This window comes from Aphis gossypii, chromosome 1 (assembly GCF_020184175.1).
Source record: "Aphis gossypii isolate Hap1 chromosome 1, ASM2018417v2, whole genome shotgun sequence".
In the NCBI taxonomy this organism is placed as follows: domain Eukaryota; kingdom Metazoa; phylum Arthropoda; class Insecta; order Hemiptera; family Aphididae; genus Aphis; species Aphis gossypii.
In genome coordinates this window covers 74,305,274-74,318,539 of record NC_065530.1, presented here as the reverse complement: position 1 = coordinate 74,318,539, position 13,266 = coordinate 74,305,274, and the positions used below count along the sequence as shown (strand labels likewise).

The following is a 13,266-nucleotide window of genomic DNA, read 5'->3' as shown; positions in this document are numbered from 1 at the left end:
AAGATTATTTAAGCAGATTCGGCAGATGAAAGAGCAATATATATATGTACAGTACCTCACGATGAAAATCCATTAAATACTTCATCTAATCTGTAGGTAGGTACAGGAACACATTAACCCACTTGCGCCCTCTTATTGGTGTAACTCACTCTGTCTTGGAGAATTTAAGTTAACGAAACAAAATCTGTACAAACAACATTTACTCTCCGTTTTCCAGATTCTCTTAAATAGGACCTCTCACCCACACCAGCGGTATAAGCGATGCAGTGCCTACCTACATTATACGGAAACACATATAGACAAACGATTATGTAATATGGTACTAGCGCATGGTAAACCAAAACGCTTTTCCCTAAACAGTAAATAATTATTAACTAACATCCTTACCCAACATAAATTCAGCTTCCGAATAACAAAGATTCATTATAAACACACAAAACACACACTACTATAACCAATATGGAGATATGATGGCCAATAAGACATCAAATTAAAGATATAATTATTAAGTGCGTTTAATTACTACCGACTTTCAAGCATACTATGATATAATATGATGATAATCACACTTGTGTTATATTGTACGAAGTACTTTTTACATCATAATGTAATATTATACGAAATTTCAGACGATTTTTTTATGACTTATCTTAGGTTTATTTCACAAAAAATCTTTATAAACATATTATTATTTGATCAGGTAATTTATAAAATATCTATATGTCTTGAAGTTTTTCTAGGTCTAAAATGATATAGTTTGAATTGGAGTACAGGTTTAACTAAGCATCATCACTCCATTGTTAAGTATTATTTTACTTTTACTTGCGATATTTACTATCGTTTATCCTTTCTCACTAAGTATCAAAAGCTGTGAGTTTCAATAGCAATTTTTTTATTTAAAATTTTAAAATTCTACAAGACATAGGTATTGTATAATAATAAAAAATAAAAAATAATGTATACCTTTACATTTGAATTTATGATATTATATAATCGTATACCTACATAAAACAAAATTCGTGAGCACATTTCCACATGCAGTATAGATTAATGTATTATAAAAAGTATTTATCGATATTTTGAGTTTGGTATATATTAACATACTACATTTAAAACATTTACTCTTATAGATTAAAAAAAGTAAATATTTTTCTTTAATAACTTAAAAACTGAAAACAATTGACTTTCCATAAAAATTATTGTTAAAATTATTTTTCTATGTTTCTAATCATTCAAATACTTAATAATATATTAATATGAACATATATTCGAACTTCGAAACATAGTAAAATTATTACGTGAAATAAGAACTTTTAATTTTAATATATTTGTTAACGAATGGATAAACATAACATAATATAACAATTCATATACACACGCACTTATATATATATATATATACATTAATATTTATTTTATAATTAGGTATAGTATAAACTTTTAGATTAATTATTTTAATTTATAGATTCACAATTTAAAAATTCGAAAGACATTTTTATAGTTACATAGATAATATGAGATGGACAGGTAACAGACACAGAATAATAAACTATTTTATTGCATTCTCCTAGGAATTATTAAAAATTATAGTTGTTTGGTTTGTCAAAAATGATTTAAACTGCATTTAATTCCAGTTAATATAAAGAGGTAAATTAATTATGTGTAAAATACCTATCTATATTATATAGATAAACAAAAGATAATATATTCACTATTCGCCATTCAGATGCGATTACAATATACGACATTAACCACACAAGGTTTGGGTTTGAAGTTACTTTTTACAAAATGTTTAAAAAAATAAGTTGAATTAAATTTGTAAAATAAAAATAAAGATGTATACCTATAATTTATTTAAATAAAATGTTTGTGTAGCTAGTGGCGTAAAAAAAAATAATAACTGGTTATTGAAAAAAAAAATGTGCAGTTGTAGGCAATAATATAGAAAATAGTCATTTAGAATTTTTTTTAATTTTGAAGAAATTTTAGGAGAGGGGGCTGTAACCCCCTTAACCACTAGTATAATACACCATTGTGTGTAGGTAATATTATAATTAGTTGATATTTTTTTTGTTTGTATTGATAGATAAATTAACTTTTATATTTTTTTTTCATTTTACACATTTATTTTTAGTTGAATGCATACATACATAAATATCTATTGATTATTTGATTAAATAATTTGTGAGTGAACAATAGTGTCTATTTTTTAAAACTTCGACGATTATGATTGTAAAGTGAATAACATTGACTAAAAGAAGTCATATGAATATATGATTTGATATAAATATAGGTAAACAGATTTAATATACATACATAAATTAAAGTCATAATTGTAATTTATTTAAAAGACTTTTGACATAAAATCAGAGTTCATAAAAATATTTATTTTTATTTTTATAAACTTAAAATGTCTGTAGGTAGATATATAGATTAACTACCTATATACTATTGTGCTGTTTAACCACTTTACGTTATAAAAGAGTAAAGTTGAAACAAGTGTATCTCTGATTAAATATTTAATTATTTTATACTAAACTTTTTGAATTTGAAAAATAGGTCACCAAGTGCCAAATTAGTAAATGTAGATCTTTTTCTTTATTAATTATTTACGACAATAAGAAGTTACTTAAAATAATAAAAATAGTTTTTCTTTTGTTTTCATTTTTTTTTTTTTGGATTTTTTATTTTAACTGTTATCATAACCTTTGGTTTTATTTTAATAACAAGATTACCTACATTAATATTATACGCAATCTTTTTTTTTTTTTTAAATTGTGTTTTTATTGGATTCTATGGTCATATTATTATACTGTACTTTTAAGTTATGACTGAAATACGTGAACGAGTCTGAATATCAATCGGGCTGTGCGTGAAAAATGGGATTAATAATTGTAATTATAATGTGTGTATATCCTGCACTATAATATTATTATGTTATTATAATATTTTTATAAACAACGATTTGGATTGGCGACGACGAGGAGATTCGACAATAGTCAGGGATTTGTTTAATCATTTAGGGCTAAGGTCACAAATACACTGCATGTGTCATCTCGCACAGTCCAATAATGAAATATCGTCGACTGATATTATATAATAATAATACAAGATAGAATCACGATATTTCTCCGAGTCATCAATAAAAACATAATATAAAGTCACTACCGCCAATAATATATTATTCGATTGTGCTATGGCGCTGTACACAATTTTCGGTATTTCGGTTTTGAATTCGCGTTACGGTCATAACGTGAAACGTTTCATCGACACTATTATAACTATTATTTTATCTTAGGGACTGTACGGTATTAATGTTATGTGTAATGGGTACGTATAATATTATGCAGGTAGACATAATATAATGTGTAAACAAATAATAATAGTCGCCAGTGACGCACACACAGCAGTGTTTAGGGGTCTGCCAGGAGTTTTAGTGTTTGTCAGGACTTGGGAGGGTTTAGCGCATTTTTAAACGACACAGCAGGTCAAACCACCTGCATCAGCGCTCACCGAAAAGAACGAATTTCTCACTAAATATTTTATATAGGTTGTCTGCGTTCAACCCTAACCGACTAGGTCCGTGCGTTCGCACCTTTGAACCGCTCTAATTGTATAAGCAGACAGCCCACCCCCACCACAAAACCCCTCTGTCGTTAGTGTGCTCGGGTGTACATCGTCGTGGAGTAGATCTTCGGGGGGGGGGGGGGGGGTGAGGGGTGGAGAGGAAAATTAGCTATACGTACGCATACGTGTTGCGTTGTTTTTATTTTTTGCGTGTCTTTCTACAGGACGTTCTGTTCGATACGACATCCGTTTCCGCCACTGCCGCCGTTGTTCTGGAGCAGACCTATGGTAGCCGGGTTCATGTAATGCACTTCGGAAGCGTTGCTGTAGTTGTACATGTTCTGCTGGCCGAAAGCCGCGGTCGGCGTGGCCGTGTCGTTGCGCGATTGCTCGTACCGGCGGCGCAGGCAAGGCGGACACCACGGCGGCGACCTGGGCCAGCAGCTCTGCAGCGTCTTCTGGAACGCCACCCGGAACTCCCGGTTGAAGTACGCGTAGATGAGCGGGTTGAGGGCCGAGTTGAAGTAGCCCACCCAGAACACGAGCACCGTCACCCACCGAGGCATCCACGGGCCGGCTTCCAGCAGCGAGCTCATCATGTACCTGCGTACACGAGTTGACGAATTATATACGATATCGACGGTAATATCAAATAATGCATTATAATATATAAGTTTTATAATAAAAATGATTTGTATATTGTGTTATACGAGAAAGCGAGGGTCGGGAGAGTATTTTGAAAAATGTGGTCTATACCGACACCGTGCTTCCGTGTAAAACATGCGATCCCGAAACACGGTACTGGATAACTCGTAAACGTCAAAACCAACGATATTATTACCGTGATATTATAATGACTACGACTGAGCAAAACTTGAAAATAAGTCATTTTTTTTCGTATGTTTAATTATTAACCAGGACGTTAACATCATTGGTATATATTAATACTATGTATGTATGAAAAAACTTAAAGTGTGAGTTTTTTTTTTATAAGACTAACAGTTTGGTTATTAATATTATTGTATACACGTCATTAGTTCTTTATAGTATTGTACTATTGTGTTATTGCAATACAGTTCAAATTCATTGCTGAATTCATTTTCAAGACATGTATATTTTGATAAACGTCTATACGTGTATAAATATCAAATGAAGGAATAGGTACCAAATTGTATTAACAATATTTAAATATTTGTATTCCGAAGAAATGGAAAGTTTTTTCTACAGCAAATGTAATTGGGAAAGACTTTCAAAATCACTTAAACTGTGAAATGAGTAAATCGATTTAATCTTAAAAATATACTCAACGTTCAAAGGCGATTATTTGAAATATTATAATTTATAACAAGTGAACTTTTGAAACGTCAGTAGGTAACGGTTTTGTACTTTGTATTATTTATATTTACTACCTATAGTAAGCAAAACAATTCAAATGTATTTTAAAACGTTTACGTAGTAAATGGAAAGTAAACTGAAATATTACATTAATCTAATAACATAGTTTAAGGAGAAAAATAAATTATTTGATGAAAATAAGTATCGATAAAATAATGAATATAAATTATTGATTTTCTTTTTTACTCTTTTGTCATTGAGTTAGTCATGAAATATATGTTTTTTTATTAGAAACTTGTTTTGCGCATTACGCAAACCACGAAAAAAAAATTTTTTACCATTAGGATACGATGTTGCGATCCATTGAAGAAAATACAAGTGAAAGCGTGGGCGACTGTAACTTGAATGCAAAAAGCTCCGCTCAAGTTGTAAAGTATGAAAAAAATATAATAACACACACACACACACACACACACACACACACACACACACACACACACACACACACTATAATGATTGCGGTGCTTGATAAATTATTATCGCGTCATAGACGTTTTTTCCATTTATTTTTTCGCTGGATTATTTGGTAAAAAGAGATCAATAATAGTATCTGAACATCAAAAGTCACGTATATGGAATATAAGACGTTATTTAAGTGAGTTATTATTCATCATCATAATATTCAAACCTTTGCAACCAAACATCTTGTAAAGTGTTGCAGCGAAGGGGGATTTTCAAAGAAAAACGTGGCAGCGATAGCTTTTAGAACAATATTATTATTATTATTAATGATGCATAATTAATATGATGTCTATGTTTTTATTCCGTTTCTATCCATGCGGCGGAAACATTACTTTAGAGTAGTGTTGTGTAGGCATATAGCTTTTTAAATATTTCTTGAAAAAGTAGAATGTATAAATAATTTTTATACCTACATACAAGACTGATATATCTGATACCGAAACTTATTGTTAATAACAGAAATCAGTTGGAATAATCTTTGTACAATACTTCATTAAGTACTGGGTATTTTTATGTAAACGGTTTCGAACACCTGGACATTTTATTGTTACATTTTTTTAATTAAAATTTCCTCGGTTTTCGTTAGACGTTTTCAAATATTTCCATCAAATGAGCTTATTTTTAATAATATTAGTACTACAAGTAATTTATATGTAATACAAATATATTGTGTATTATGTATACACATTATAATATATATGAAATAGAAAGCAAGTCTCTAAATAAATAAATAAATAAACTTAAAAAACAAAGAAAAGATTTTTCATTTGGTTTACTTGCTTTAATCATATAGATAACTGCACTGGCTGCGTAAGGGTCAGGTTATTAATGTTAATGTCAAGCGTGTTATCTAGAGGGTACATAAAATAAATGGTACACTACTAATCGGCTGTTTAACTTTTAACTAGAAGTTAAAGTTTACATTTGTGATCGATAAGAATTTAGAGAAAGCTATGTTGTATATAATACAAAATATAACACATTATATTTTCGTTTTCAATGCTCAACTTTTGAGAAATGGACTTGGAAAAAAATGAAAACTATTTAGAAATATTAATATATATATATATATTATATTATATTTTGCTTATAAATGTATATAACATGAGTAAATAAAATAGGATACTATAAAAAAATGTGATTCTACTTTTATGTACATTTTATGTGTTGGTTGATGTTTTTTTTTCGTATAGTTTTATCAATGTTGGCCTAGAATAAGTTGTCAAGAACGGATATACGCGCATTGATGTTAAACAAATTCGATACCAAGTTCATTGATGTGAAACGACGAATCAACATTGAACATGGGAAATCGTTTTTGCAGTGATGTGCAGTGATGAAGGTAAATAGCAGAGGTGAATAATAATAATAATAATAATAATAAAAAAAAACCACTAAAAATCGATAACATTTATTTTTAAAATAACTGAATAGTTACGTGTGACGTAGGCTGCGAGTAGTTATTGATTTTATGATATCTAACGGGAAAAATTAGTGTCACTGGTTCTTGTTGGTAATTAATTTTTAGCTGAAAAACGTACAAGCCTCAAAACTATAAAGTTAATAATATTGACCGCTGAAGATTGCATAAGTTTCCGTGTTGTAATGGAAATGACAAAAAACTGTAAAATAAACACCCTCATTAAAAAAAAAAAAAACTTATAACTGTTTTTGGGTTAACTTATCTCGATTCAAAATGATTTCTTGATTAAATGATTTATCATTGCTTCGAAGTTTATAATATTCAATTCAATGGTTACAGAAATGGAATTGTCACGCTTAAATAGATTAAGTTTTAGAAGACTGTTGGAGATTATCGAATGGTTCTTAAAACTTCATATAATATTTTTTCGTAAAATAATAAAATTTTTTTTAATAAATGTATTGAAAAGTGGTTTAGAAAATATAAATATATAAATTTTTTGATGTATCCATCTATACTTAGATATTTTTATTCACTGTTTCTTATTTACATATATGATATAATATATTTTTTTTATAATAGTAAAAACTTTATTAAAAATACGAATCTGAAGATTTTGTACTTATACATGTACGTTTATAATATTTTTGACGAGGTAGACTTAAAAAATGATGTCTAGGGTTTAACGAAATTAATATGCAGATAATATCACATACTATTATGTGGAGTGGCATGTAAGGTACGATGACGTTCGGTATGATGAGTTACGGGTTGGGTGGCCAACTTAATATAGCTCTAAGAGGTGGTGAAGGAGGATATAATATTTTTTAATGCGGGATCCGAAACTCAAATGTTGTATTTCAATAGTTTTTGCATAAAAAGTGCTTCGAGTGTTCTGAACTAATCGAGATGAAATTTTATATTTTAAATTAAAAACAAAAAGTTTTCGTTACCCAACTTTAAGCTATTATGATATAGGAAGTACATACATGTCCTGGTTTGAATACTGATAAAACTCTATTTTTATAATTTTATATATTTGTAATTATTAGATGACGTCTAGTAAATAATATTATTTATGTCAGAATGCTGGTATATAAAAAAAAACCATTATAATGGAAAATACAGTATGGTCGATACTATATTAGCGTACCTACACAACTTTTTTCATTAATTTCGTTCACGCACCAATATATAACAGTTTTTTTTTACGGATGTTCAATGGATTTTGTTGTTAGTTGTTGCTTATGAGTGAAAACAGTTTCATCGTAACTGTGTATCACCGTCTCCCGCAGTGTGAAATATACAGCCAATATCGGAAACACCTGCCTGGACTTGTAATATTAAATATTTTTTCCAAATATGGTAAAAAAAAGCGCAGATGTACCCGATGGTTCCTGAAAGCACGAAGGACGTACGTCACCATACGTCGGGTACCGGTACAAGTTATTAAAAAAAAAAAAAAACTTATAACTGTTTTTGGGTTAACTTATCTCGATTCAAAATGATTTCTTGATTAAATGATTTATCATTGCTTCGAAGTTTATAATATTCAATTCAATGGTTACAGAAATGGAATTGTCACGCTTAAATAGATTAAGTTTTAGAAGACTGTTGGAGATTATCGAATGGTTCTTAAAACTTCATATAATATTTTTTCGTAAAATAATAAAATTTTTTTTAATAAATGTATTGAAAAGTGGTTTAGAAAATATAAATATATAAATTTTTTGATGTATCCATCTATACTTAGATATTTTTATTCACTGTTTCTTATTTACATATATGATATAATATATTTTTTTTATAATAGTAAAAACTTTATTAAAAATACGAATCTGAAGATTTTGTACTTATACATGTACGTTTATAATATTTTTGACGAGGTAGACTTAAAAAATGATGTCTAGGGTTTAACGAAATTAATATGCAGATAATATCACATACTATTATGTGGAGTGGCATGTAAGGTACGATGACGTTCGGTATGATGAGTTACGGGTTGGGTGGCCAACTTAATATAGCTCTAAGAGGTGGTGAAGGAGGATATAATATTTTTTAATGCGGGATCCGAAACTCAAATGTTGTATTTCAATAGTTTTTGCATAAAAAGTGCTTCGAGTGTTCTGAACTAATCGAGATGAAATTTTATATTTTAAATTAAAAACAAAAAGTTTTCGTTACCCAACTTTAAGCTATTATGATATAGGAAGTACATACATGTCCTGGTTTGAATACTGATAAAACTCTATTTTTATAATTTTATATATTTGTAATTATTAGATGACGTCTAGTAAATAATATTATTTATGTCAGAATGCTGGTATATAAAAAAAAACCATTATAATGGAAAATACAGTATGGTCGATACTATATTAGCGTACCTACACAACTTTTTTCATTAATTTCGTTCACGCACCAATATATAACAGTTTTTTTTTACGGATGTTCAATGGATTTTGTTGTTAGTTGTTGCTTATGAGTGAAAACAGTTTCATCGTAACTGTGTATCACCGTCTCCCGCAGTGTGAAATATACAGCCAATATCGGAAACACCTGCCTGGACTTGTAATATTAAATATTTTTTCCAAATATGGTAAAAAAAAGCGCAGATGTACCCGATGGTTCCTGAAAGCACGAAGGACGTACGTCACCATACGTCGGGTACCGGTACAAGTTATTAAAAAAAAAAAAAACCCAGAACAAAGCTAAAGAGGTAACGTTTTATGTGAAAAAAATGTATATATTATAGTACATATTATCAAATAATAATGTTCACCATGTAAAAAAAGGTAGCCAACATGCCAAGAATGCGGACATAATGATGCCCAAGGTACGGGCCGCTTTCCGTTCCCGTTTCATTTTGTTACTCGAGGCCGCTGGTCGGAAAGCTCCCGAATCCGGATCCGTTTCCACATCGACGTCCTTCACAGCATCTGAATTCGACAGCGCCCCGAGTGCGCTTATGCCGTTGATCTGTAGGTGCTTGTTTAGTAGTGCCGCGGCCACTTTGCTCCTGAAAACATAGAAAATAAAATACAACATAAATTACACAAACTAACGTATTCGGATCATAGGTCGTGGTATAGTCAGGAAGTCGCTTTTTTTATAGTGAAAATCTGATAAGTTGTTGTATAAAGAAAATTCGATTAAGATCACTCATACATTTAGTACCTATAAAAACTACTGATGTCGCTAGTATAGAACGTTTCAGAATTTTCAGATCTTCATGCAAATTCCAATTTTATCAAATCGTTACTTTTCACGCAATACGTTTATAGAATTATGAAAGTATTTTTAAATTTTCTTGGAATTTTGGGGAGGGATGTACGCTGCAGTCCCTTCAGTATCATTTACTGCACTATTATATTGCTATACACAGGGTCCAGATACAATGTGTGGTTCACATAAATATTGTTATCGATGCGTAAACAATAGAAAAACACAATATTATTATGATAGTATAAAACTATCTTCACCACGCAAAAATCGTAGCCGTGCAGTTTGCCGTTTCGCAGAGAAAATTGTAAAAGATATTATATAGTGGAGATTAAATTTGTTTTATGCCTGTTGGCTGTTTCGTCAAAGTGATTGAACAAAATATCGACATAGAAACGTGATGACGTCATGGCGTTCGATATAAATTGCCATGACGTTAAAATGAGTTCTTAAGTGTAACGGGGACAAATTATATTCAGTGTTAGTGCCACAGTGTACGATTTTATATTGAAAAGGTTCGCATTAATTTTGCAGACCTTCTTGATTAGCTATATTATATTAATCTAAAACGGGTAGGTAGCGAACATTTTACAGATGATCATAATGGTAATGTTAAATTATATTATGTTTGTAGGGGTTTAAATTTTCCCTTTTTTCATTTAGGTACTTTTACTTGATTTGTGTACCGGCGCACGAATAGTGTCTGATTTATGGTTTATGTTAAAAAGATAGAGAGATTCTAAAATAATATACACATTTTTACATTTAATACCATGTAAATATACCAAAGAACTCAAAACAAATAATGTATTAAATGCTTAATGATTTAAATTATTAGCTACCTACTGTAAATTAGCTTCCGTTGTATATTTTTTGATTCATCAGCTACTTATATATCGCTACTCATACATCGTATATCATATTATATTATATTATATTTCTATACCTACTTTAATTAAAAGTATATATTTTGAACCCTTTTTAACCTGAATGGATAAAACTTATCTCAGTAAAATGAATCATTAATATCATAATATTATAAGACATTTTGTAATTAATTTATGAATGAAATTCAACTCATTGAAATATATAATATACCTAATAATTTATTTTTATTTATTAATAATTAATTATTAAAAGTACTAGTAATGTAAAGACGCCCACTGATAGATATACTAATTATAATTTTAAGTGAACATTGTGATCGAATAAATCAGAAACATTGTAAATTATTTAAAATGTTAATTTTTTGAATTTCAGGTACGGAAGAAGTATAATGAAAATTAGTTTTTATGTTTTCGTACGCAGAGTAGGTTTATTTAAGATTAACTACTCGGAAACTTCTATATAGATGGAATGCATCAATATGATATTTTCCTATTTACGAAAAGACTCTACTTGTTTATTTATTCCATTATAATTCATTATTAATAATGTTACTTATAACATTCATTTATGATTTTGTATTCTTTTTAAATATAAAATCTGTATTTATTGATATTATTTGTATTATTTGAATTACTAAAATACACTATAATATAATCTTATCCATATTTAGTTTAATGTACACGAAAAAGAGTGTATTATTAACATTAGTTCATATTATATTATACGTAATTATTGTTTGTTTTAATTAAAACAAACCAAATAATGATGAAAAATCAAATAAATGTTGAAAATATGTTTGAAATAAATTGTAAACAAACATGTTATATTTGTCCGGAAATATCATGAATGTTAAAACATACCGTTTAGTATAGTACTGAGAAAAGATATAGTTATTTATGAAAAATACACAAATGGTTTTCTTTTGTGTTAGATATTTTTTTCTAACATAATTTTATTGTGAGGAAAAACTCTGTACTTTAGTCCTTCAAAAGAAAGAGGAAAAAAAGAAATCTATATTATTTTATCCTGTGTAAATTATTTTCACTGTCTACTTTTGTTCTATTTTTTCGAGTGAAACAAGAGTACAGTAAACTTGTACTTGATGCAGACATATTTTTAAAAAGTATTATGAATATTAATAGTAAAATTTCAAATAATCTACAGCAACGCGAAAAAAAATCCTGACAGTCTCTCTACTAAGAATACATACCTATGAATAATTTTGCAATTTTTATTATTAAGATAACTATTATCAGTCATTACCTTTATAAAATTACGATTGGCATGTATTAGAATTTAAAATAACTACCTATGATACATATTGTAATCATAGATTTTTAAAATTTAAAAATATATTTGTAAACGGTTTTGTTAAATATTCATTATTTCCTTTTATAGACCCGTGTACAATGCTCTCCTCTGGCTTTTCTTTTGTAAGCTATTTCTCATATTAAATATAAATTAAAATAATTTTTGAAAAACAAACTTTATTTATATAACTTTTATCAACAATTAAATATTTTATAATAATATGTTTATACAAATATAACAAAGAATACATTTTTCCTAGATATTTTAAAATTATTAGAAAATTTATCTTAAAGTACACGTATATTTCAATATTTATGAAAAATAGTGAATAAAGTAAATGTTTAAACCAAACATTTTTTGACTACATTTTGACTGTAATCGATTCTCAATAATTTTATAATTCAAAAATATAAGCATATTTAATTCAATTATGCGAACAAACAATTTAACACGTTTTATAAAAACACTTTTGATAATATTTTTGAAACAAAAATATTGAACATTAAAATATAGTTTTGAATATTGACTAGATAGCTCACAAAAATAATATTTTTGTCAAACAATATTATTCAATTTATGAAAATATAAATATTTAGAAGCACCTACGCGTAGGTACGTATATGAAATTAGTCACCACTACAATTTATATGCATGAGAAAAATATCTTTCTACAAACATATATAAAATTAAATAAAAATACCAATACCTATATATAATAAAATATAGAAGGAGATTGGTTATTGTAACAACAATGCTTCCAATCAAGGCTGAATATAAATAAATATTGACCCGGGGAAAAATATGATTAAGAGCATTTATATCGGATCGAATTAACATTTTTAAGTTTTTTTAACTTTTGTTAATAAAATAATTGTTCTAACTAGTAATGGTACAACGATATAATGTAATCAATCTTATCTATAAATAATAATATTAAAATACAGATTTTTTTTAGTTTTTTTCCTAACCATATAAAAATTGAAGCGAATGACACAAATTCA

General features: G+C 28.4%; 1 protein-coding gene across 1 annotated transcript in view; it reads right to left on the bottom strand.

Moving 5' to 3' along the window:
* Positions 1 to 3,697: 3,697 nt before the first annotated feature.
* Positions 3,698 to 13,266, bottom strand: part of LOC114119928 (octopamine receptor beta-1R-like) — a 108,806-nt gene continuing 99,237 nt past the window's right edge. The window contains exons 3-4 of the mRNA XM_050206849.1: positions 9,627 to 9,863; positions 3,698 to 4,170 (exon numbers count right to left, since the gene is read on the bottom strand). Of these exons, the coding sequence (XP_050062806.1) occupies positions 3,786 to 4,170; positions 9,627 to 9,863 (622 nt within the window). The 3' untranslated portion in view covers positions 3,698 to 3,785. The remainder of the gene's footprint in view (positions 4,171 to 9,626; positions 9,864 to 13,266) is intronic.